The 23897-nt window shown below is 41.6% G+C and overlaps 1 protein-coding gene across 1 annotated transcript in view; it reads left to right on the top strand.

Annotated features, from left to right (window-relative positions):
* Positions 1 to 23897, top strand: part of oxct1a (3-oxoacid CoA transferase 1a) — a 37536-nt gene that overhangs the window by 7916 nt on the left and 5723 nt on the right. Inside the window, exons 5-15 of the mRNA XM_084690123.1 lie at positions 1219 to 1368; positions 1491 to 1597; positions 2432 to 2492; positions 8890 to 8997; positions 9325 to 9439; positions 9842 to 9936; positions 11930 to 11978; positions 12098 to 12170; positions 13606 to 13681; positions 20015 to 20104; positions 21495 to 21575. Coding sequence (XP_084546249.1) covers positions 1219 to 1368; positions 1491 to 1597; positions 2432 to 2492; positions 8890 to 8997; positions 9325 to 9439; positions 9842 to 9936; positions 11930 to 11978; positions 12098 to 12170; positions 13606 to 13681; positions 20015 to 20104; positions 21495 to 21575 — 1005 coding nt within the window. The remainder of the gene's footprint in view (positions 1 to 1218; positions 1369 to 1490; positions 1598 to 2431; positions 2493 to 8889; positions 8998 to 9324; positions 9440 to 9841; positions 9937 to 11929; positions 11979 to 12097; positions 12171 to 13605; positions 13682 to 20014; positions 20105 to 21494; positions 21576 to 23897) is intronic.

Raw genomic sequence — 23897 nt, 5'->3', positions numbered from 1 at the left:
ATAGAGGATGGGACCTTGCACGTCACCTGGATGACATGAAATCCGGCCCCTGACAGTGTTTTGCGTGTGTTACACCGCAGCTGCAAAAGTGCCTGTGAGACAGGCAGATGTTCCTGTTTTTCTGCAAGATTGTGTTGCACAGACTTATGTCATTGTTGTAACATTCAATTCATTCATTCATTCATTCATTCATTCTTCCACAAATGAACACTGATTGAACAACACTGATCGACCATAAAAACAATCTTTATGAAAAATATGAAATATTATATATAAAACTGTACAAAACAGAATAAGGAATAACATTATAATAAGGATTATTAATAACAATAATACGAATTAAGGACACTCAGTCCTCACTGTCAGTGTCAGGACAGTTATCTTCCAGTTCCTTTAGTTTCTTTTGTGTTGGCACAATTACAACAACTACATAAGTCTGTGCAGTCTGAGTCTTTTAGAGACCCTACATACCTTTTGATAGGCTTTCAAGTAACCAGTTGGCAGAGAGGTGAGAAGTTGAATGTGGAGCTCATTCCATCACTGCGGAGCACGGAAGGAGAAGCACCACTTGATGGGAGTGCGAGGACACTTATTTCTTTGCGCAGGGGTTATGAGATGACCCTATGTCTCAGCAATGTGCCTTAGCCGGTACACACTGCTGGACGATATCCTGGAGGTGTTCTGTCCTGATGGCCCACCATATGCATGCATTTGTGTGTCATGCAATTGAGTCTGATCCTTGCGGTGACAAGTAGCCAGTGGAGTGTTCTCTGCAGGGGGGTAGTGTGTGAATACTTAGGGCAGCTGCATTCGGGACCATCTGCAGGGGGCGTATGGCACACGGCAGTAGGCCAACAAGGAGGGAATTACAGTAATCAACACGGAAGAGTACTGTTGCCTGGACGCGCTGCTGAGTGGAGTACTCTTTATGTTGCATGAAGAATACAATCCAATGTATTACTTGAAATCCAGTTGTCATCAAGGATGGCACCTAGGTTTCTTGACGAGCTGGAGGTTATTTTAGAATAAAATGCAAAAGCATCCTTACAACAAACGATGCAATGAGGATTTCCAGATTTGACTCGATGTGCACCGGATCAAGCTTTTTCAAAGGCCACGTAAAATAAGTGACTATGGGGATTTGAATATTACTCTGATGGTTATTAACTGGGGACTTTCACTTTTTCATGCCAACTGTCTCGCCTGTTCTTTCCTCAGGGGACCCTGGCAGAAAGGATCCGTGCAGGGGGTGCAGGGGTTCCTGCCTTTTTCACTGCCACTGGTTTCGGCACACTTATTCAGGAGGGCGGATCCCCCATCAAATACAACAAAGATGGCTCCATTGCCATTGCCAGCGAGCAGAGAGAGGTGCGACAAACTCGAGCTGTCTTCCACCGGCTGTCTTCCACCAGTCAATTATTTGATACACTCAACAGTCTTCAGCAGTCGCCCCAGCTTTTGGTCATGTTTTGTGATGTTACTGGGCACAGGTGCGCGAGTTTAATGGCAGAAACTACATCATGGAGAGGGCCATTGTGGGAGACTTTGCCCTTATCAAAGCTTGGAAGGCTGACAAGGCCGGGAACGTCGTCTTCAGGTACGATGTGTTCTTGAATCGAGTACAAATCCATTTAAAACTGTCAATATTTACCTCAACCATATTTACCACTACAGTCTAGGTGAAACCCCTGCTAATCACCTTGTGTTGTTTACACTACAAGCAGAACATGCTGCTGCTTTGTAGTCAGTGTGGGGACATGTTGCCTTCACTGTCAAACTGTTTTTCTTTTTTCTTCTTCAACTTCACTTTTGTAAAGTACTTGTCAAGCTATGTTACAATTATGTTACAAGTCACCTCAAATGTGTAACTTGTTATTAATTAGCCATGTTCTTTGTGTTCTCACTCCCCAGCAAGTCTAGAATCGAGACTAGACGGCTCAACCATTCATGCATACGTACATTAACTTAAACAGAAATACAACTGCAGTTTATCTGAGATAGATGACCTCCACCATATGGAAAATGTGCTGAATAGAAGATGCACACAGATAGCACACCACACATAATACAGTACTGTAACTAGGTTGGTCTACTGTACTTCAAACATAACAAAATGCCTTGTTTGTGGCTCTGTAAAGTTCAGGTTGTGGTGGTAATATAAATAAAAATGAAGTGTGGGAAGACAAAGCTAAAATAACCCAAAACACAGTGGCTTTTGATGCACATTTGAACTCCCTGTCGATTTTGGTACCGAGTTTACTGTTCTTTTATTGTTCACCACAAGGGCGCAGTAGTTCTTCCAGTAGACAGCATACTTTTATTGCCATGAACAAGCTTGGGGAGTGATTTGTTGTTGTTGGAAATTAATTACATGATTGTTCTCCAATCACACTGCGTAGTATCATTCCCCTCTGTCTGCTTCTTTCCTTAGAAAAACAGCAAGGAACTTCAACCAGCCCATGTGCAAGGCAGCCAAAGTCACCATTGTGGAGGTACATGTCACATCTTGATGCTTACTGCATCTTGATGCATACTTATATATTCAAGTATTAATTCTAAATGTTTAAAGTTAGCCATTTTTTAAGCATTAGATTTAGTATGATGAAATCACTATACCTTTAATTAAGGAACTGGCCCCTCAGCTCTTTTTTCTAGGAATTCTGACACAACCATTGATTTTATTTTATTAGTATGGTGGGACAAGGATTATATTTCTACCCTAACACAAACCCACAGGTGAGGAGATATTGTAACAGTAAAACATTTAGTGTCTTAAGGCCGATTTTATACTTCTGCCTGTGTCTCCGTTAACGGACAGACGCACGCACAGAGTCGGACGGAGTTGGACGGATTGGTTGAATTTATACTACTTCGACGGCTCTGCGTGCTGAAAGCAATTCACCGCCAGAACAGTAGATGGCGCTGCACTGCAATGCTAGCTAGGTTATCGAAAAGTCGGAGCAAATTTACAAATGAGCCGCTGCATCGATAAAATAAGCACATTCTTAGCAACTACACTGCCCATTTCTCGTCACATTTTAATTCAGATGCTGATTTACATGTACTGTTTAGCTGAAATATGAATTGTAAAAACTTAAAACAATGGCGGTCAAAGGATTCTGTTCTCTTGTTGGTCACGGCAACCCCCCCTGACACAAGCGGTTCTTAATACGGACCAATCACAGCCAAGGGGTATCCGTAAAATGACAGACGGACAGACGGATAGTCAGGAAAATCAGGAGGTGCACGCAGAGCTCTGCAAGAGGCTCGGAGAGGGCACGGAGAGGGAGTTCCTTGACGGAGAGGGCGTTCCCTGTGTGCGTGTGCGTAAAAACGCTGAAGTATAAATCGGCCTTTATGGTCTTCGTATTCTCTTCTACTTCTCCCCTACCCAATAAAGCTACCTTGGCATTTAGAGGTTATAGTGCCACCTGACATCAATCTAAGATTATAGTCTATTTCAATGGAATCCATCTATTATGATGTTCAACATGTCATACCAACTCTCACTGACCATGAGCCTTGAGTAGGACAGAGTTAGCACCCGAAACAAACTGTTAATAATGTCCCTCGACATACAAGAGGTTTGGATTTGGAGGACTTTTAAGCCTGTCCACTATATTTCTTTCTTCTCTTTTTTCTCTCTCTTCCCTTATCCTCAGTCATACATGTACTCTTCTTTGCAGCAATAAGTTGAAATTGGGCAGCCTGTGGGTCTTTATTATCAGACGTATCCGACCTGGGATGGTTTGTTGCAGGCTGTCTGTCGTTCTGTGTCAGGATCATCACCATGGTTTCAATTAAGAGACAAAGACAAAGAGTGGGTCAACGAGAGACAACTAGATAAATAAAGAGATACTGAGAGAGACCGTGAATCCGAGAGCGAGAGATTGGGTGGTGGAGAAGAGCGACAGGGAGAGAGAGAGTGGAGATTCAGACCACTAAGGTAATCTCTTGTCATTAATCACTGACTTTAGCGTTCAACTTTCTGAAACATCTAAGGCATCTGTTCTGTGTGTCTATTTGTGTGTGTTTTAATCACCCATCTCTTTGATGGAGTGACTGTACAGAAGCTTAGACAGGTATGGGACTCTGTTGCTCAGCAGAAGTGACTGCAAGGTAATTGGTTATTAGAAATAATAATTAGTTTTTTTAGGATGAAAGCAAATTACATTTAGAATGGGACTAGTGAACCAAAGCACTGAAAATGGAAAGTTGGAGGTAATGTAAAGATATTTCATTTTCGTCAGTTAGTTTGAAATAATGTGTGTCCTCCCCTGAGATTGTTGGATCTTCTTCGGTTTTCTTTTGATCTTCAATTTATGTTCCCCCCTCCCCCATCATTCACATGCAGACACGCATGCTTTAAACAGCACTCATGGTGTTCTTCCCCAAAACAAACCAAAATATTTCAAGAAACCTATTTTATGCTCGGATGTTTTTTGCCAGGTTAATTTCCCGTTTGTCTGATGTCGTTTTGCATATCAATAGATACACTGAAGCCACCAAAAGACGTTCTTTATCAAACATTGTATATAAATAGTTCTTATATTAATTAATAGCCTTCTGTACAACTTTGTTTTTCAGTGCTCTTTGTCACTGTTTGAACTGTGTGAGAGAGAGAGAGAACATAATGTTTTCAGTGGCTGACCTTTAAATTGACTGACTTTTTGAATTTGAGTAAAAAAGAAATATATATAATATACAGTATATATAGATTGGGAAGGGGGGGCCCTACAATACAGCTTACGTTATTGTAGGGCCACACTTTATCCCAACACCTCCTCCCCCGACACCCGTAATCTGCTACGCCTACTCCATGGCAAAATGTGTAGAATCTAAGCAAACCCACCTGAGGTGGTTAGTAAATACCAAATGCCTAAAACATTACCCAATTGACAGCTGCGTAACACCACAGCGGGAGCTATAGTCACCCATAGTGCTCAACATTCAGGACGTGCATGATTCTTCCCTGTCCATGTACATTGTGCAACCTTACACATCATTTAAATGTCTCTTACATGGTTCCCATCTGTCCAGCCAACCTAATTACACTGATCTCCAATGTGTCAATATTGACTGTACCTAGCCATTAGTAATCTCATTCACTGTCTTACATTGTACAAAGCTGTTTAAGAAGGATCTAGAACCACTGTTTGACTAGCTGTAATGGAAACAATCCTGCCTTCTTAAATACATCCTAATGGTTATCAGTTTTTTCTTAGAAAATAATGAGCAATCCATAAACCGTAATTAATATTCCAGGTTAGAAGTCGGTAGGTAAGCCAACCAAAACCGCTTTTCTGAAAAATGGCAAATAGGACTAAGTTGCTATGCAACAAGATTCGGCAGCTTAATGGCTAAATACGGCATGGCATCACCATCTCCTTCCCTTTCCGTATCCTTAACCTTGAGTAACACTCAGGAAAACTGTCATTTCATTTCTGTGCCTTATTTTATTCTGACTGTATATATTTATATATTCTCTATTTTTTGTGTTTTATTGTAATTATGTGGAAGGAGGACATTGCAATATAAGAATGTCATTGTACAGAGTAACTTTGTTAACTGTATGACAATAAATATCTTGAATCTTGAATCTTATCATAGGTTTGCAGAGAGAAAGGGAGTGAGGGAAAGAGAGCAGCCCAGTGCAATCTGGGATAGGGCTCGCCATGCTTGAAGGTCAGGTTTTAGCATGCTGTGTTTCTGCTGTGTCAGAGTTGTCCTACTTTTCACATCAGCTTGGATATAAATGATATCTGTTGACTCGGGCTGCTCTTCCTGGTCCTGTAAAGGCTGGGAAGGTTGGGAAGGCTCTTGACTCTTGGGTATGTCACATTGCTTCTCCTGTTGACATGGTGGATTGGTGCACTGCTTAGAGGAACCAAATTGCAGCTTGTGTCAATGTTCCCTGGTTAAGGGGAACCTGCTTGGGTCACTGACAGCGTCAACTTGGCATGATCTAGCTCCTACACACATACATGCAAACAAATTGGTGAAGTAAAGGTATCAGAGAAACAGCAGAATTCAAGTTTGACCTTAACAACAGATAGTTGTGCAGATGGTCAGTGTGGTTAATCTCACCCAGTACTTCTCCTAAGACACAATGTGAATTGAATTAGCTGTACACTGAACAAAGACAAAATAGTATTTCTATGAAGTGTGGTATTGTTTGGTGTAGTGTAGTTGACATTTATTTTTATATCCAGGTGATTCAGGTTTTTTGCTCCTGGCATAACAATCCTGGAATGAGGAGGGAAAATAAAACCTCACCTCAGCATGTGTGTGAACAGACGTATGTGAAGGTGGGGGTTTAGACAGACATTTGAGCTCAAACGGAAACCGGTGACCTTCATATGTTCTGATCAGGGAATCTGTCTGACTTTGGATTGCAGCAATGCAACCCTTCTCACATGTAGAACAAGGAAGAAGCACAGCAATTCACATGTGGCTTTGACAACTGCATGTGTGTGTGTGTGTGTGTGTGTGTGTGTGTGTGTGTTGTGCGTGCATGTGGATCATTGTGCTCCTGTCTTGCATGCATTCATTGATGAGAAGTGAAAGCTGTGCCTCGATCTTGATGTTTTGACCTATAGATAAGACCAGAGCTGGAAAATACTGAGGGTATATAGTGAGTCAAATACACACACACATGCACACACGTTGTTGACAAAGCTACGAGTTAAATGTGCTTTTACCCTGTAAAAGACACATATACAAAGTCAATGACACAATCACATTATAGGCATACACCCACAAATAAGCTCAGAGAGAACCCACACAAACACAATTGTGCTCCAACACAAATGCATACATCACACGTGCACACATTCATTTGCACTGTGGTTTAATACACAAGTTCCATCATGGTGCATCCGTTTGAGATATATCGGTTGTGACAAGGCGCAAGGCCAAAAAAAGAACAAACTGATAAAAAAAAGGTTGCTGCTTGTCCCTGGGGCATTTGGTTTTTGTCTTTGCCCCCTGTCAACTCACTTCATGCCCCCTTCTGCTTTTATTGAGGTGAAAATGCTGCCATAGCTGAACAGTCTGCTTGTGTACACACATGATTGTAAGTGTGCACCCTTCTTTGTGTGTGTGTGTGTGTGTGTGTATATCTAGTGAGTGTGTTTTTTATTGTCTTCTGAGCCTTTATGCTGGCTATACCAGTCAGATGAAACACGCTACTGTTCACACACAGCAGCACCTTTTCAGAACACTACGGTAAGAATACAGGATGTAGAAGATGTCGGGCCTGTACAAAGTAAGATCAAGCGTAACCTACCTAGGAACACCAGAGAATCAATAGATTCTTGGAAATGATGTGGTAAACACACATTGTATTTGATTTCATTCGAATCCAGAAAAAAATAGGTCTACTTCTAAATAATGTTGTGTGTTAATAGTTCAGAGGAACGGTAAAGGGCCAGTTGTGAGAGTTAGTGGGCTCTGTGTGTGACTCTGTTTTCACTGCAGAGCATCATCTTTCTCCCATCAAGGAGGGAGAGTGAATAACAGAAAAGAGTCCAAATCACTTTACTGCCCCAAGCTACCCAAACCCTGTATCCATGACAACGTTCAGACGTCATCCTCTCAGCCATTGGCTCCTTTCATTCAGCGACAAGTGCTGAGAAAGAAAGCTGAGATCCGGTGGAATTCATTTTGTCTGTAATGGCAGTCTGCGCTGTAGGTGTGTGAAGAAAAGAAACACTTTGTTACAGGACATTGAAGTTGAACATACGGGAGAGAGGCAGGCATGTTATCACTCTTATGAGCCTTATTGTGAAGATATATCCTACCTGCTCTTTCCTCCTTCTGGATGGACTGTGGTCGATTTTGTCTCGTCTCAAGTGTTTTCCCTGTAGAGTCTTTCTGAGGAGGGGAGGATTTCTGCACTGTACTTCTAGGGCTTATGTTACTCTTCCTTGAGAGTCCTTTGTTTTTCTCTCCCTGTCTTCCTGTCTCTCAATTTGTATATCATCTATTCTTTTATGCAGAACACAAGACCGTGTGTGTTGTTTGTGTGGAAGAGAGAGAATAACACAGCAAAATAACCTGTACACCAGGCTAATGGCAATGCTGTAGGCCTAATTCAAGTACAACCGCCCTAGATACTGTATATCATCCCTTTTTACACTAGTCACATCGGCTCCACTTCCTTTCTTAAACCACCGTCCTCCATACGTGTTGTATGACAATGACAGAAATATCCCCAAATTCATCCCAGCACAAATATTGACCAGGTGTAATTAATTTAGCTGGCACTAACCTTGCATGATACAAATGTTCCTCCTTTGCCTGTCCAGGCTGAACTCCATTGCCTGCTGTGTTTGGCCGTCAGATAATTAAGCAGATGGGTTTCTACTTTAAGAAGACTTCCCAATCTGTCATATCGAGATGAGAATGTGATGATGAGGATATTGCGATTGGTTTGATGATTAAAACTCTAAACATATTTTCTGAAGCAGTTGTCGTCATCCTGAGCTAAATGTTTTACGCCCAAGAAGAAAGAAATGACTTACCCCAGTTATTACTTTACTGGGGGTTATTTGTCTGTTCACCCCCTGATTTGGCTCCCTCACCCCCATCCCAGACCCAGGCCCTCTATGATAGGTCGGGGACTTATGAGGTCCCGTATTAGTGTCAGGGCTGGGGGAAGGAGTCAGCTTAGCTCACTCTGGGAAGCAGTACCAGAAGCTTCTCCACAGGTGAACAATCCCTCTCCATGGGAGGGACTGGAACACTTAACCAAGCAGATGTTGTTCTTGGAGTAGTTTCTTTAGAATCACGATCCATCCACTATTTGCTCCAACGGGAGGACAACATCCATGACAGTGTCATGGTGGTTTGTGCAAACTCTTTGTGTGTATGTGTGCGTTTCTCTAGGTGGAAGAGGTGGTGGATGTTGGGGTGTTTGCAGAAGAGGATATTCACATCCCCGGTATCTACGTCAACAGGATTATCAAGGGGGACAGCTATGAGAAGAGAATTGAGGTATAGTCACCCTTTTCTTTACATTTGTTCTTCACCTCCCTTTATCTTGCCTGGATAAGAGCACATCTGCATTTTACAGTACAGCAACATATTAGCTTTACTCACGAGCATAATTTATTAGCTCTAGTGCAGTAAGGTTTGGGCGGTCAGTTACAATTAATGAAGTAAATGCGATTGAATAAAAAGCCGTTTATACTGAAAAGTCGTTCATCATGCAGTGTGTCCTTGTTAGTGCAGTAAATGGTGTGTATATATATATATTTTTTTTAATTCACTCACTTCCTCTTTTCTCACTCACTCTTCTTTCCCTTCCCCTACTATCCTCAGAGACGCACAGTACAGAAGAGCCAGACAGAGAAGCCCAAAGCAAAAAAGGACTCTGACATTGTACGAGAGCGCATCATCCGCAGGGCTGCTCTAGAGTTTGAGGACGGCATGTATGGTATCCTTTATGGGGGTCCGTTTCTCTCTGAATTATTAGTCACATCTAGGGCACAGATGTTTGTTCCCAGATAAGACATTTGAAGACCTCAAATGAAACGTCAGTCATCTGAACACCTGATATTTGGCTCATCAGCCTGGGTTTCCTGAAAATCTCCTCTTACCCAATAGAATAGGTCAGTGAGCCATCAATACCATACATCTCGTTGTCTGACATTTCATTTCCCGTTATTTGATCTGTTTTCCTGAATTTGTCCCAGGTGTTCTTTGTTACACCCATGTTCAAAAGCATATTTAATAGCAACAGAATACCTTTCTGTTTTTTTGGGTCTAGTTTGTTAGATTGGTCTGGTAAATGTTGAGAAAATGAAGGTTTATGGTCTTTGACAAAGCTCCTGCTCAGCTAACTTGGGAATTGGCATCCCCATGCTGGCCAGCAACTTCATCAAGCCTGACATTACTGTCCACCTTCAAAGCGAAAATGGCATCCTGGGATTGGTAAGACATTTACACATGCTGCAAATACATTTTCCCCCTTAGGATAGGCCTCCATCCCCGATATTTTGAAACGTCTAAACAATAAGATATAGGAATACATTGTCTTTGAAACTGCAAAAGGAGGGTTTTGAAGTGTAGCACACAGACATGTGTAACTTTAACCCTCCTCCTGAAATATGCTGAATGAATCGCAGGAGCCCTAAGATACCCAATAAATCCACAAGGCACTCTGGGACAGGACCACTTCTGTTGAGAAAGAATGTTGTGCTTTGGCAAATACAACATTTGTGTTCATGCTGTTGCATGGATTATTGGTCTTGTTTTGTGGATTAATGCTGTAGTGTTGTATAAACGGATTTTTTTACATGCAAAACTTCTTACCTGCTTTATTACTGTTAATGCTGTTGTGTTATGGGTTCATGTTTTTTAAACATAATTATGTTTTATCTTTTGTTTGCTTCGCTGATGTTGTTACGGAATTGGGCTATTACCGTAATTTTCGGACTACAAGCCGTGCGTTTTTCCAATTTTTTGACCCTGCGGCTTATATAACGGTGCGGCTAACCTATGGATTTTTACAGCTAACGGCCACTAAAATATCAGTAAATTTTTGCTTAAAAAAAAAAAAAAGTATTCGAAGATGTGCACGCTTTTTCAAGGTTTTTCAAAAATAGCCAAAGTTAAGTGGTTAAATGATGTGTGACGCTATTAACTAATTTTGCTGGGGAACCCCTAGCACTCCCTCAAGGACCACTGGTTAAAAGCCACTGCTGTAGATCACTGCCGGTATATGCGCTGGGAGCGCACCGTTTAAGTTTGGAAGTTGAAAATGCTATGTGATACAGTACAGCTTACACAGCACAGTAAATGGTCTGTAGCTACTATTGCACTAAATGGTAACACTTGAATACGTTATGCAGATATGCAACTTGTTTGTTGAAATGTTAATAAATGGGAGCTTCCTCAAGCAGCAATCTCTTTCAATTCAATTGAATATTTATTTATCATTGTCATAGAAAACAACAAAATTATGTTAAGAGCATTCCAACACTGCATAGTTTGACATAAAAGTGCAATACAAGGTGCAAATCCCTCCAATATACTTCCCATAAATAACCCTTGTGTAAACCTTAGCACAATCAATACACGTAACAGTAACAATAACAATATTCAGTATTAGCAGCATCGTCCTAACAGAACATAACAACGTCGGAACAGTCAAGAGATGTGGAGCATTTTGTTATTTGTCCAGTTCATTTATTGTAATTTGGTGGATGTGGTTATTGTCCATGAGAGGGAGGCAGAAAGGGGAGGGGACCCGACAATCCCCTCTGTGCACAAACCCTTACATATGGTAATTAAATATTAAAACATCTGCGGCTTATAGTCCAGTGCAGCTTATATATGAACACATCCTTCAATGTAGCTGCTGCGGCTTATATTCAGGTGCGCCTTATAGTCCGAAAGTTACGGTAATCAGAAAGTTGCCAGTTCGATTCCTGGCCATGCAAAATAACGTTGTGCCCTTGGACAAGGCACTTAACCCTACTTGGCTCGGGGGGAATGTCCCTGTACTTACTGTAAGTCGCTGTGGATAAGAGCGTCTGCTAAATGACTACATGTAAATTGTCACCTCACCGTTTTTTTCCCCCGCAGACCTTATTTGTCTACACCGTTCTTTTGTGTGAATCAACAAAGGCTGCTCCTTCACTAGCATTGTCAAAACCATGTTGCTGACAGATGTCCCATGGCCTGGGATATGCTAATGCACAATTTTTTATTGTCTTCAAATTATGAGTGTCAGGTTAAGAGAAGTGCTGTCAGAAGCTCTCCTCGCTCCCTCTCTCTCCTCCTCTCCTATCCAAACATAATGACGATGATGTGAAAAACAATGAAAAAGGTGTGACAACTGTAGTGATGATGATGATGATGATGATGATGATGATGATAGGTATTTCAGTGATTTATGATATGTCACTTGTGCACCTTGTAGGGCCCCTACCCCACAGAGGAGGACGTGGATGCTGACCTCATCAACGCTGGTCAGTGTGTTTCTTAAGCACAAGATTATATATTTTTTTTTACATTGTCTGTTATCACTTTTATGGATGAGTAAAGTCACGCAGTACATCCCAAACCTATGATGTGTGTGTCTCTGTAGGTAAGGAGACTGTCACTGTGCTGCCTGGGGCCTCCTACTTCTCTAGTGATGAGTCCTTTGCCATGATCAGAGGGTAAGAGATTAATCCATCCCATCATTCATCCATCCATCCAACTATCTAAAAATATTGGTAATACTAAGACTAGTTCTGATCAAGGCTGCCACGATTCTCCATAACAAAGCTGAGAGAACCAGCCATCCACTGGAGATTTACAAACAGCCCCCTCAGTCTTGCTTTCTCATCGGGATTTGCTTTAGGTCTGAGCCCCTGTCTGTGAGTTAGTGTTGTGATCCAGAGGGTTGACAGGCCTGCCCATATCTCCCTGGTTCCCATTAATCCCCCATTGTGTGTGTCCCGACCCCCTATCCAGCATGCCTTCTACCTATCCACCCGGAGGAAATCCAATACAACTCATAAATACTGCCTTGTAATGGCAACTGTGAAAGGGCAGCACAAAGCCACACTGGTCGGTGTGAGTCATTAGACTGATGCCCTGTGTGAGTGAGGAGGTGTGTGTGTGTGTGTCCATGCTGTTGTGTTAATTGTTTAGTATGGTTGTAGTTTTGAGTCAGTGCATCCTTGCGTGGGTGTGTTTGTGCAGTTATACCGAAAAAACACAAATACCAGCATGTGCCACACGAAAACTGTTCCGTGAGGTAAACATTTTTTGTGTCACGGGGGAACGGATGTCTGCAGCTGCAGGCACAGTCCTGTTATTGTGACTATAGCATCACCCCCCTACCGGCATGGTTATTATATTGTGTACCCACCTGTCTGCTCCAACCAGCTATGAGATCAGAGGGTTCCAATTAAATCTTTTTATGGCCAGGTCTAGGCAAGGTTGAGTAAAAGTTACACAAATGTTGCATTTTGTCCACATAAACTTTCCCCCGATGATAGGTAAAGAAGTCCACTGACACATGCAATGTATATATAATTGGAATATATAATTTAACTATATATTAGTGACAGGCTGTCACTGACAGCTGGTGACTGTAAATAATAATAAATAATTATTCAAATGTGGCAATAACCCAACATTCAAACTACTATTTTATGAACTAAAGTAAGGTAATGCAGCAGCATGCAGCACGGCTTTGAGGCTCCTGGATGAGCTGTCAATAAATATTGGACTTTGAACGCCTCTACCAAGGACCGTATAACGAGAACATGATGGGAGACTATATTTGGGGGCTGATTTGTGAAAGGGATTTACAGTATAATCACATAAATCTCGACTCGCTTCTAAATATTTTTTTGTCATTTCTGTATGACTTCAGTATAAATACAGTACATGTTCATTTGGATTCATAAGTCTTTTACTGACTGTGTGAACAACAATAATTGTCCAGTTTTCTCACAAAAGCAAAGTTTGTGGGGAGTAATAGACATTTTCTGTACTTTTGAGGCATAAAGATATGTGGAAATAACACTTACTATCCAGGAACCAAATGTGTGTTACATTGTGTTGATTGAATGATAGATTTATTGTTTGATATTTTCTTAGTGGTCACGTTAACCTGACAATGCTGGGAGCCATGCAGGTGTCTAAGAATGGAGACCTCGCTAACTGGATGATCCCGGTATGTCCTTGTGCACACTCTTTCTCATAACATTTATGTTCTGCATCCTCCCTGGTGTCAAGGGTTCAGGCTGTGAAGCTTGTGTAATGTCGTTGGGGCACTTTCACACATTAGGTCCCTTTATGCCACCTAGACAGTTTTTGAATGCTGCAGTGTATCTAAATGTTGTTGCTGACACATTCCATCTCTTCATGGCTACAGTTTACCCTTTATCATGGATACTTACAGCAGGATAATGTGCCATGTCACCAAGCATGTATAATCTCAGAATGGTACCAGGAACACAGTCCTCAGACCTTAATACAGCATACTTTTGAAGAAATTGAACAAACTGTTTTCAGCATGAATACCATGCAGTCTGTTAGCAACTGAGTGATGTCACCAGTGTGTAACATCCCTGTCCAATGCGTCTGACACCTTAACCCAAATAATGTAGTTTTTGGAGGCAAATGGGTGTCCAAAGTGTAATATAATAATGTACCTAATAACCTGGTGAATGAGTGTGCTGTGTTAAAGTGTTTGTTTGCCTTTAGTGATGTCTAGGCACTATGCCAACTTGTCTGCTATATACAATATAACTTGAGGTCTTAAAATGACTGCAACCTGTGTCTTAAGAATGGGTCTGACACATGTTAAACTTGAGAAGGTTTGATGAAGACCAAAAAATGTGTGTGTGTGAAAATGGATTGGAGTAAGATAAGGGGCTTGGTTTTGGACAGTGATGACCCAACAACATTTTTTATGTTAATTTCATTAAGAAAGGAAAGGGGTGTGGGCTACACAATGGGCATAAGCGGTCTCATAGTTAAATTGTGGGTGTTATAATTTTACGCCCAGTCACGTCATAAAGCACATAACATACACATAAATTAAAGTACGCTTGTGAGGTTTATGAATCTTTATCACCTTGACTGGATGGATTGGACAACATAACCACCCTTCACCTCTACAATTATGAAAATTAATCATGTTGGAAGATGATTTGTACAGCTTAAAATTGGTGATGGTTTAATTAAGACTAGGGGATGCTGTCGTATTCTGCTGCGATTATGTAAAAAAAACCAGCACTTTCAATAAGGGAAATGCAGATTAACATTATACGCTTGAGGGCTTTTTTTTTTTTTTTATCACTCTCTCGGAGTGATAAGTGTCAGTCCCCCACTCAGGCACAAGGATCTACAACAACCACTGCATTATAGATTATAACATTTGTGGACATAATGTTCTGTTTTGTTGCAGCTCTTCTGCTCTTAGGAGAGGATTGTTGTTTGGGGATAAATTGCAGAGAGTCTGCCTGGCCTAGGATGGATTTTATAGTATTGGATTTGTAGTCTGGTTTATGATGTTAGAGGAAGACTAAGGGCAGAGCAGCCAAGCACTGCTGACTCATATTCTAAATGTGTTGTTTAATTCACCATGACATACTCTTGAACCACACTCCAGACCAAGCCAGAACACCCCTACCTACAATATTCTGTCTTGAAACTGAGACACACATTTGGCAGGAAGCCAACTTCCCTGGAGGACACAGACCATCGCCTTTACTGAGATGTTCTAATGAGTTCTGCCAACAGTACCCCCCAAGAATTCTTCCTATTATATTTGTGTAGGAGAGGGTGTTTGGATGCAAACTCTTCTTGGGAGTAGGGGCGCACGTCACGGACATACAGTGCTGAATGTTTGTAGTTCTGTAGGGATTGCGTGACCATGATGGGCACCTCTCAGCCTTCTTCTTACGGTCTTGTGCTCTTACACAGTGTGTGTCTGGCTGGCTGGCTGGTTCTTCCAGTGTTCATGGTTAATTAAAATGTTGTTGTGCAGCGCTGTGTTTTGTGTGTCCGAAAGTTAAACTGTCAGATAGGGGGAATGTGTATTACGGCTTCATCTAGAAAATATGGAGCTATACCCCATGTGGGAGGGTTGTAAGATAAGTGTCTGGCCTTCAAATGCGTCTTTCTTTTCTGTTATTATACACTGTTTGCCCAATATACATAGAAGAGAGGGGGTAAAGGGGGGCTATAGGGAGGTTGGGTTGTCTGGTAGCTTTGGGAGAAGTTTTGGTCAAAGTCAAGTTCTGTACAAACACAAGTTCTGTTCTTGTGTTTTTGATCTGCAGGGTGAACCATTTGTCACTCTCAAAAAGAGAATGAAAATGACTATTTCTTTTGAGCAGTTTGTTGGGGAATTATTTTATACTAGTGCAGTGTCTGTGATGCCCGTGCCCGTGATGTAGCCGATGGTTAAGATGTCGGTTAGTTAATTCGGTGTTAACTTAATTGGAGTGAAACCGGGTGAAACCTTTTCACAGTTTTATTAGAGATATTACTGTGCACCCACATAGATAATCAGTAAACACATATATTAAGGTTCGATGTGCAGTCAACAGCAGTTGCTTGTTAGTCCTGTTGCTGCTTCACTGCTGGAAGTAGTGATGAGTCAAGCACAACAAAAGCTGACTAATGTGTAAAAACTCCTTGCTACCCGTTTTCATAGGCTCGCACAAACACATGTGCAAGTTGCTTTATGTTAAGCGGCCTCTCCACGTATTTATACACTGCGGATGTTTTCTGTTTAAGCTCTTGACTATCAACTAGCTACAGGTCTCCTTGCAAACCGCCAATCACATACCTTTTTCACATCGGTTAATCAATCACAATCCACTTCAGTAGCCTATTATCTAGCCACAGATTACATTGACGACCAGAACAGAAATATTAATGACTGTTGTGATCTGAATTGGATTGCCAAGTTGGATAGCTTTGTTATAGACCAGTCCTAACACAGGGCCTATTGGTATTAAGGACAGGCTCAAGGACTGAAGAAACTGATGCAGTCTTATCCCGAGTTATCTGCTATTTGTTGTAAAGTTATGTTCAACTTGTGGAAGTGTGAGCCATTTGTCATTCTGTTTCGTATGTTTGTCAATAAATTACCAGTAAACAAAACTCTTTCTCTAAGTTATTATATAGAGCGAAGCAGGCAACAAAAATTGACTGATTGTGTGTGTGTGTTAGATTGTATGTGAGAGTGAAAGAGACAGGAACTTTTTGAAATGTTTTGTTTTGAAGTCATGTTCGGTGGTACTCTTTACTTGTTTGGATGAAAATAACTGCAAAATGAACAAATGGCAATCAGGGTAGGTTCCATCTGAGTGAAGTACTTCTTGTCAAATCGGCAGTGTTGTGTAAATCTGCTAGCATATTAGTAAGCTCAGTTTCCTGTATTTATCTGGATGTTGAAAGGGATGGGAGGTGGAATAGAATAGAAAAGCCTTTATTGTCATTGTATTTGGATACAACAACATTTGGAGTCTCCTGTTGGTGCAACAAAGGACAACATATAACACAACATATAACACAACAATATTACAACTATCTAAAAACAGTGCAAATAGCTTTAAAAATATATCTATATATAAGAGTTCAACAAAGTGTGGTGGTATTTATTAAAGTACTTCCCTGAGGAACAATAAATACATTAACAGTACTTCCCAGAGGTGCTTTACAATAAATTCAGAAGTAGAGGAAGGTGTGTGTTGCCCATTACATCGCTATGCTGGGTCCATGGGACTCACACACCTTCATACAAACACTATTGCAACAAAAAAGTAAAACCAATTCAACCAATTTTCCAAAAACTAAACCAGTTTGCCAATTGGATTAGAATGGAGGCTTATGCTATATTTAGGCAGAGGAGATTATCACTACTTGGCAATGCTTCAGTTCGCAGCATGTGGGGTTTATGGACATTTCTAGAAATGCAGAGCTGAAGATAGTTGCCTTATATTATGCTGTGTGACACATTGGTGGACTCGGGGGCGGAGGGGGGGGGGGGGGGGAGTGTGGCGGGCTGGTGCCCCAATGTTTGAACAAAAAGCTGAAAATGTGCCTGTGCTTTCTACAGTGGCCCAATGTGCCAAAAAATGCAATTAAGTGCCCTGTAGGGTGCCCTTCCAGTGGAGAAAACGTGATGCAATGCTTAACGCTAACCCACGTGACACCCACCCAGTTTACCAGATCCCCCAAAAATGCATTTAAATGGGCACTGCACTAGTTACATAACAATTCGGTGGTGATTTTCCACTTATGCAAAGTGGAAAATTATTACACTAGGCAGAAGTGTGTCTGCAATTACACATGGTAGCAGTAGGTTATGTGTAGAGTGTGTGCAAACTGTCATATAAAAGACAGCAGCACAAAAGCTGGACGATGGATATCACCCATGTTCATGTTAATGAAATGGAAGGAATGCCAACGTGGTGTGTGGGATTACTGAAGGTAAGAGGGTACAATCAGAGCAGCAGAGAGGACATTTTAAAATCTGGTCCCAGTGTTCCTATTTACACTATGGTTAACATTGTGTCAATAGTGTTACATTGTGTAAAAATTATGAAATTACTGTGGTCTTGCAGGCAGTAGATTTATCCCTCAAACCCCGCCACTTATTGTGCGACTGTGTAACTTGTTGAATCGAGTTTGTTGATCTAAATCCAGATCTGATTCAAATCAGAGTACAAGATGAAAAAGCGTTGTCTTTTTCTGACTGCTTTCTTTCTCTCTTTCGGCCTGTCTACCCTTCTCTTTCTTTCTCGACTATTTGTTGGTCTCCCTCACCCTTAATGCCTTCTAAACACACACACATTTGATAAGGTTGGGTATTAATGGATTAAGTTGAATTGAGACCAAAGCGGGCTCCGAATACCAGATGCAAATCTGTCGATTGAACCAGACACAGAGAGAAGCTGGGGCAGACATACAGTCTCTTGCTGGGATAAAGTAAGGGGGTAAAGATAAACTACAGAGATCCCTCAGCCAATCTCTCTTTGGCTCCTTCAGAATTTTGCTGAAAGGCATTGCTTTCTTTCGTCCTTTCTTGCTTGAGGTCATCTATAAAGTACATATATCATAAATGGACAGATAAGAAAAGAAAAACTTCTGCTCTGCTCACAAATCAACTCTGATTGGACAGCGATTTATCCAAGGAAGTAGTGAGAAAAGAACAGTTGTATTGTGAGACATTGGAAGAGGGGCCCTGAGATCAAATGTAATGTCTATGCTACAGTTAGCTACACCACCAGCTCTGTCTTTCAACTATCTCTTCAAATGAAATGTTAATTTGAACCACGCTGTTCTTGCAGTATGTCTTTTTCATTTTTCAAAGTATTTTACAAGGCTGTCTGACATAAAATGGCAGATTGTGCTTCCACAAGGACTCTGTCTTGTCATTAACTGTCAGACAGTAATCTTTTGTGGGCTGACTGCAGTTGGCCCGCAAACACTTTGCATTTAGTTAACATTAACCACCATGGAACTACAGAATGAAGATCCACTAACTGTACCCCTGGAATGACCAACCTCCCCCATACGAAGCCTCACTTGTTTACAGGTTATAAATTTACCCCTAAACTATACAAATGTATAACTGCATTGCAGTTACTATGCAACCCCCCCCCCCCCACACACACACACACACACACACACACACACACACACACACACACACACAAACTATTAAGTAACACAGCAGAAAAGCATTAAATACCGTTCCACCTCCCCCTGTGCCTGCCTTCTCTCCTTTCCCCTAACATTCATTTGGAAAGCCATAGACAAACTGCCAGACCAGTATGACGGTGTAAGGGGAAGACAGGGGAAGTGTGTGTGTGGATGTGTGCGTCCATCAGTCCTCACTGGCTACTTTCCGAACACGTAAAACATTTTAGGACTTTGTCTCAAACTATAGGTTTCTCCTGCACCTCTCTATTCTCTCAACCCCTCTCTTCTCTCCCTCCTACCTCTTTTTATCCTAAACCGCCTCAAGAAATATATTGTGTTTATATAACTGCCAGGGCTTGCTTATGTATTCTGTGGGTATTGAACAAGGAGCCGAGGTCTGCGTCATTGATAAGCAAATGGGATTTTAATTAAGTAATTCAGCCATTGCCCTCTGGGCATATCTGCATGTCACACAGGTTTATAACCACCGCACAGAGGAATGATGGGAGATGCATGACATTTTTCCCGCCCTCTTGCCATTCAGTTTTGATGATCTAAATTAATTTGACTAGTTTTGTAAACAAATATCCCTCCTACCCCTCTGTGTTGACTGTAAAGTGTCAGGATGTGTGGCTTGTCCCTTGTACACAACACACATTGGCCGGGTTTCCCAGATTCGTTAAGAAGCTCCAGAACGCTCTTAGGATGCTCCTAAGAAGCTCTTAGTGTTATGAGCTTCTTAACGAATCTGGGAAACCCGGCCACTGTTGGTTGAAACTGTTTAAATGTTTGCAGGTGTTTCGTATGATGACTAAATCTGATTCTGTCTATCTGTATTTAGGGTAAGATGGTAAAGGGAATGGGTGGAGCAATGGACCTGGTGGCCAGCGCTGGAACCAAGGTGGTTGTCACCATGGAGCACTCTGCTAAGGTAAGGTGTTTTTGTATAATTTGCCTGGCTTATATAAGGGTTGGTTTAATTCGTTGTTCTGGAAATAAAAAAAGTCCAGGAGCGTAGGGAAGGATTCAAAGCAAGGGGTTTAAGACAATTGAAAAGGAAACAGTAGGGAAAAAGATAGCAGAAAGTTATTCCGTTGGGGTTTGTGTTCTGTGGGATTGAGTGTCTCAATCGTTCAGTGCAACTCTATCCTTAGGAACATAAAATGTAATCATTGGAATGCAGCACAGCTGTGTTGGCCTTCCCACTTGGCCAGCATGTGACCTTGGACATGTTGGCCTTCCCACTTGGCCAGCATGTGACCTTGGACATGTTGGCCTTCCCACTTGGCCAGCATGTGACCTTGGACATGTTGGCCTTCCCACTTGGCCAGCATGTGACCTTGGACATGTTGGCCTTCCCACTTGGCCAGCATGTGACCTTGGACATGTTGGCCTTCCCACTTGGCCAGCATGTGACCTTGGACATGTTGGCCTTCCCACTTGGCCAGCATGTGACCTTGGACATGTTGGCCTTCCAGGACCCTCACCCTCTTGTGAGGCACTGCCACGTACCAGAGGTGCATGCGGGTGCATGCATGCGCACATTTCTAAAGGTCCATTGGATACAGTATGTTTTTTTTTCTCAAGATGCAACCAACCAATTCTACTTCAATACTCCATATCGGTTGTATGCTCTCCCTAATTGAACATCGTAATGGTTCCGGGCTCAGATCATTGTCTCCTCAACTCCTTGCTTATGGTCTTTTGAGGCTAATGACTAAGATGATATAATGACTGATTCTGGTAATGGATTAACTAATGCCTCTCAACCAAGAGAGCTCCATCACTTCCCAGAGGGACTTTACACTCAGACTGTCTCTAAACCCACATTAGAATATCTCCAAATGGCTGGAACACAATTGGTTAAGTGACTCATCCACCGACTTAACTGATTCACGGTACGAGATGCAATGTTTCTGGTTTGTATGTCATAAAAGCAAGTGGTTCAGTGAGGGTTGCTTGTGAACACTGTGTCCTTGATGTTATCTGGACTGGGGACCAGATGTCGATATATAATAAAGATACTATGTCAACAGGTATCTGGTTAATGATGGTCTACATTGTCTACTAATACCTGTGTACCTATAGACTGCTGTTCTGCTCTCACTTTCTTACTTGACTAACTTGCTAATGCATCTGTGTGCCCCTGGAGACGGGCAATACACACAACATTCACAAGCCAAATGCAGCAGTACCCTAACAGACCACACAGACACACTGTCTTTATATTTCTCTCTTTCTCTCTCTATTCTGTCCCCTTGCTCACTAGTGTTATTCATGTTTGACCTTCAATATCTCTCTGTCGTTTCCTTTTTCCTCAGGGAGGGAAGCACAAGATCTTGGACACGTGTAACTTGCCACTGACTGGGAAGCAGTGCGTAGATCGCATCATCACAGAAAAGGTTTGTCGGGTTAGGGTCAGGCTACTGCCCACGCGCTAATGACTAGAAGACTGGAATATCTGGTGTTTAAAGGCTGTTCAGGTGCCTTGCTTGTGTCACATCACATCCCAGCAGAATGTCATGCATAATGTCAGTCTTGAAACGCCTGTTAAGCTGCTAAACTTTGTTCTCTCAGCCGTCTAATTGCTGACACTTCAGGCATTTATTTTTCACACCACCTGAAATGTGTTGTGCAGAGTTGTCATGGAGTCGGTGGTGCAGTTTATGCGTGTGTTGGGAGAAGGAGTAGCACTTGAGAACTGTGCTGGTCCTCCTCCCAAATGGCCTCAATTTGAATAAAAACCATGAATCAATCAAACACACTTATTTACATAGCACCATGCCATCAATGTGAATCACAAGGTTTTCTATTCAATAAGTGTCAGCAAAGCGTTAACAACATGAGAAGCTACGTCACTCATGTCTATAACCCTGGCTCAGCATAGCTGATAGGAAACAATTATCCATTAAATAATTGTACCTTAGTTACATATTTTTAAAGAATTGGAGATGTATACACACAATTACTGGAGATTGTGCATATCTATTGACTGAAAGTTTTACATCGCCAGAAGTTTTACAATATAGGAAATATGACGTGCATATATAGATATTGGATGATCCTGCCTCTATCTCCAAAATGCCTGCAAATCGCTTTTGTTCGTGACGGTAGAGGCAGCAACGTCATGCACTACCAATCACTTTGTGTTTGTCAAATTCTCTTACTCTTTTCCATCTCAGTCTCGTTGAATTTAGGTTGTCGTAATCCTCTGTAGATACTGACATCTTCTCGAACAACCCCAATTTTTTCTGTTGTGCACAAATTATTAAATATTTTAGTAAATTGCATGAGCAAAATACCAAATTATTTTCATGTTGCCCATAGCCTTTGTTGTGTGACCATATCTTTTTTTGCACTACCCTGGATCCTTAGATTCCAAAATGATAGCCTCTGTGTGAAATATTTGTCTTTGTGAGTATTAAGTTCAGAACTTAATTTTTAATTAGAGATGAGGGTGATGTTGCAGAAAAGCGCAAATATTCAGGTTAGCTTGAGATAGTCTGATTGAGTGATGACACTTAGATACCGAGTGGGGAACGCACCCATACATATCCCAGTGACTGAAATATAGCTTTTAATAGGGTAGCGGTGAGGAGGCTGGACATTTATTGGGTTAACCCTAATCCTATAAGTGGATTTCTCGAAGGACACTGGCTATCGATTTGTATGTCCTCCCATAATTTTTTTGCCGGGCTCTTTATGATGATGTATAGTAACGAGGTTAACAGGGCCACCATATGGCCTCCCTTACTGTTAGTGATGCCTCATCTGAAACACAGTTACGTCACAGAATAACGTTCTCAACATTGAGGGTATAAATGTAACCTATAATTTATAGTTGTGGAGAGGTCAACATGTTTACGGTCATTTTCAGGACAGGGGGAGACTCTTGATACGAGTTGCTATACTACAAGGATATGCTGGGAAAGACTCATTTTAAAGACAATAGCCAGGACATTGAATAAAGAAAAACAACTGATAAACCAGAACAGTCATTCAAGGACAATATCCAAATTTGAATGACAAGGCACAACAAAAAAAGTCTGTAAATAATGCCAGCAGTTTCAGCAGAGGATAATTCTTGGTTGATTCTAACCCTGCCAGCTAGTGAGTGACAATAATCTGTAAAAGACACCAGACTGTGAGGAACAAGAGTATGAAGGGTCAATCGGTTTGTAAAAGCGAAATGACAATTGTCTTTAAAGGACACCAGCCAGGCTTGTTCTTTGGCAGACTGGTCTGTTGTTCAACCCGTAGCAGCCTACTGTGAGCTCTGGCAGAGAGAGAGACCAAGTGATCAATGCAGACCTTTCTGTCCTCACATGTTGCTAAATCGCTCCCTTTGCCTCTTTTGATCACTCCCTCCTTCTATGAAATTGTTTTTCCACATGGTTTTCTTTCTTTTCTCCTTGTTATTTTCTATGAGAGCTATTGCACAACACGATTTCTCAGCAAGATAATTTCTGTCACCATTTATAAAGGTTATAGCATTTCCTACCTCTACCCCTCCCTTCACCTTTTCTTCAAGGTGACAAAAAGTACGAATAGAAAGTACAGCAGAAAATCAAAGAAGTTCTCACAGTTTTTGTGGTTAGAGCCAAGGGACAGTGTGTATTTGACCGTGCATGGTGCATCAGCGGCATCTCACTTCACTGACTACACTGCAACAATAACATCTCAATATTGCATGGTACAGAACAACAAAAACAGTACATATACCT

This window comes from Hypomesus nipponensis, chromosome 24 (assembly GCF_054491055.1).
Source record: "Hypomesus nipponensis isolate SF chromosome 24, ASM5449105v1, whole genome shotgun sequence".
Lineage (NCBI taxonomy): Eukaryota > Metazoa > Chordata > Actinopteri > Osmeriformes > Osmeridae > Hypomesus > Hypomesus nipponensis.
This window is presented reverse-complemented; position numbering and strand designations above follow the sequence as displayed.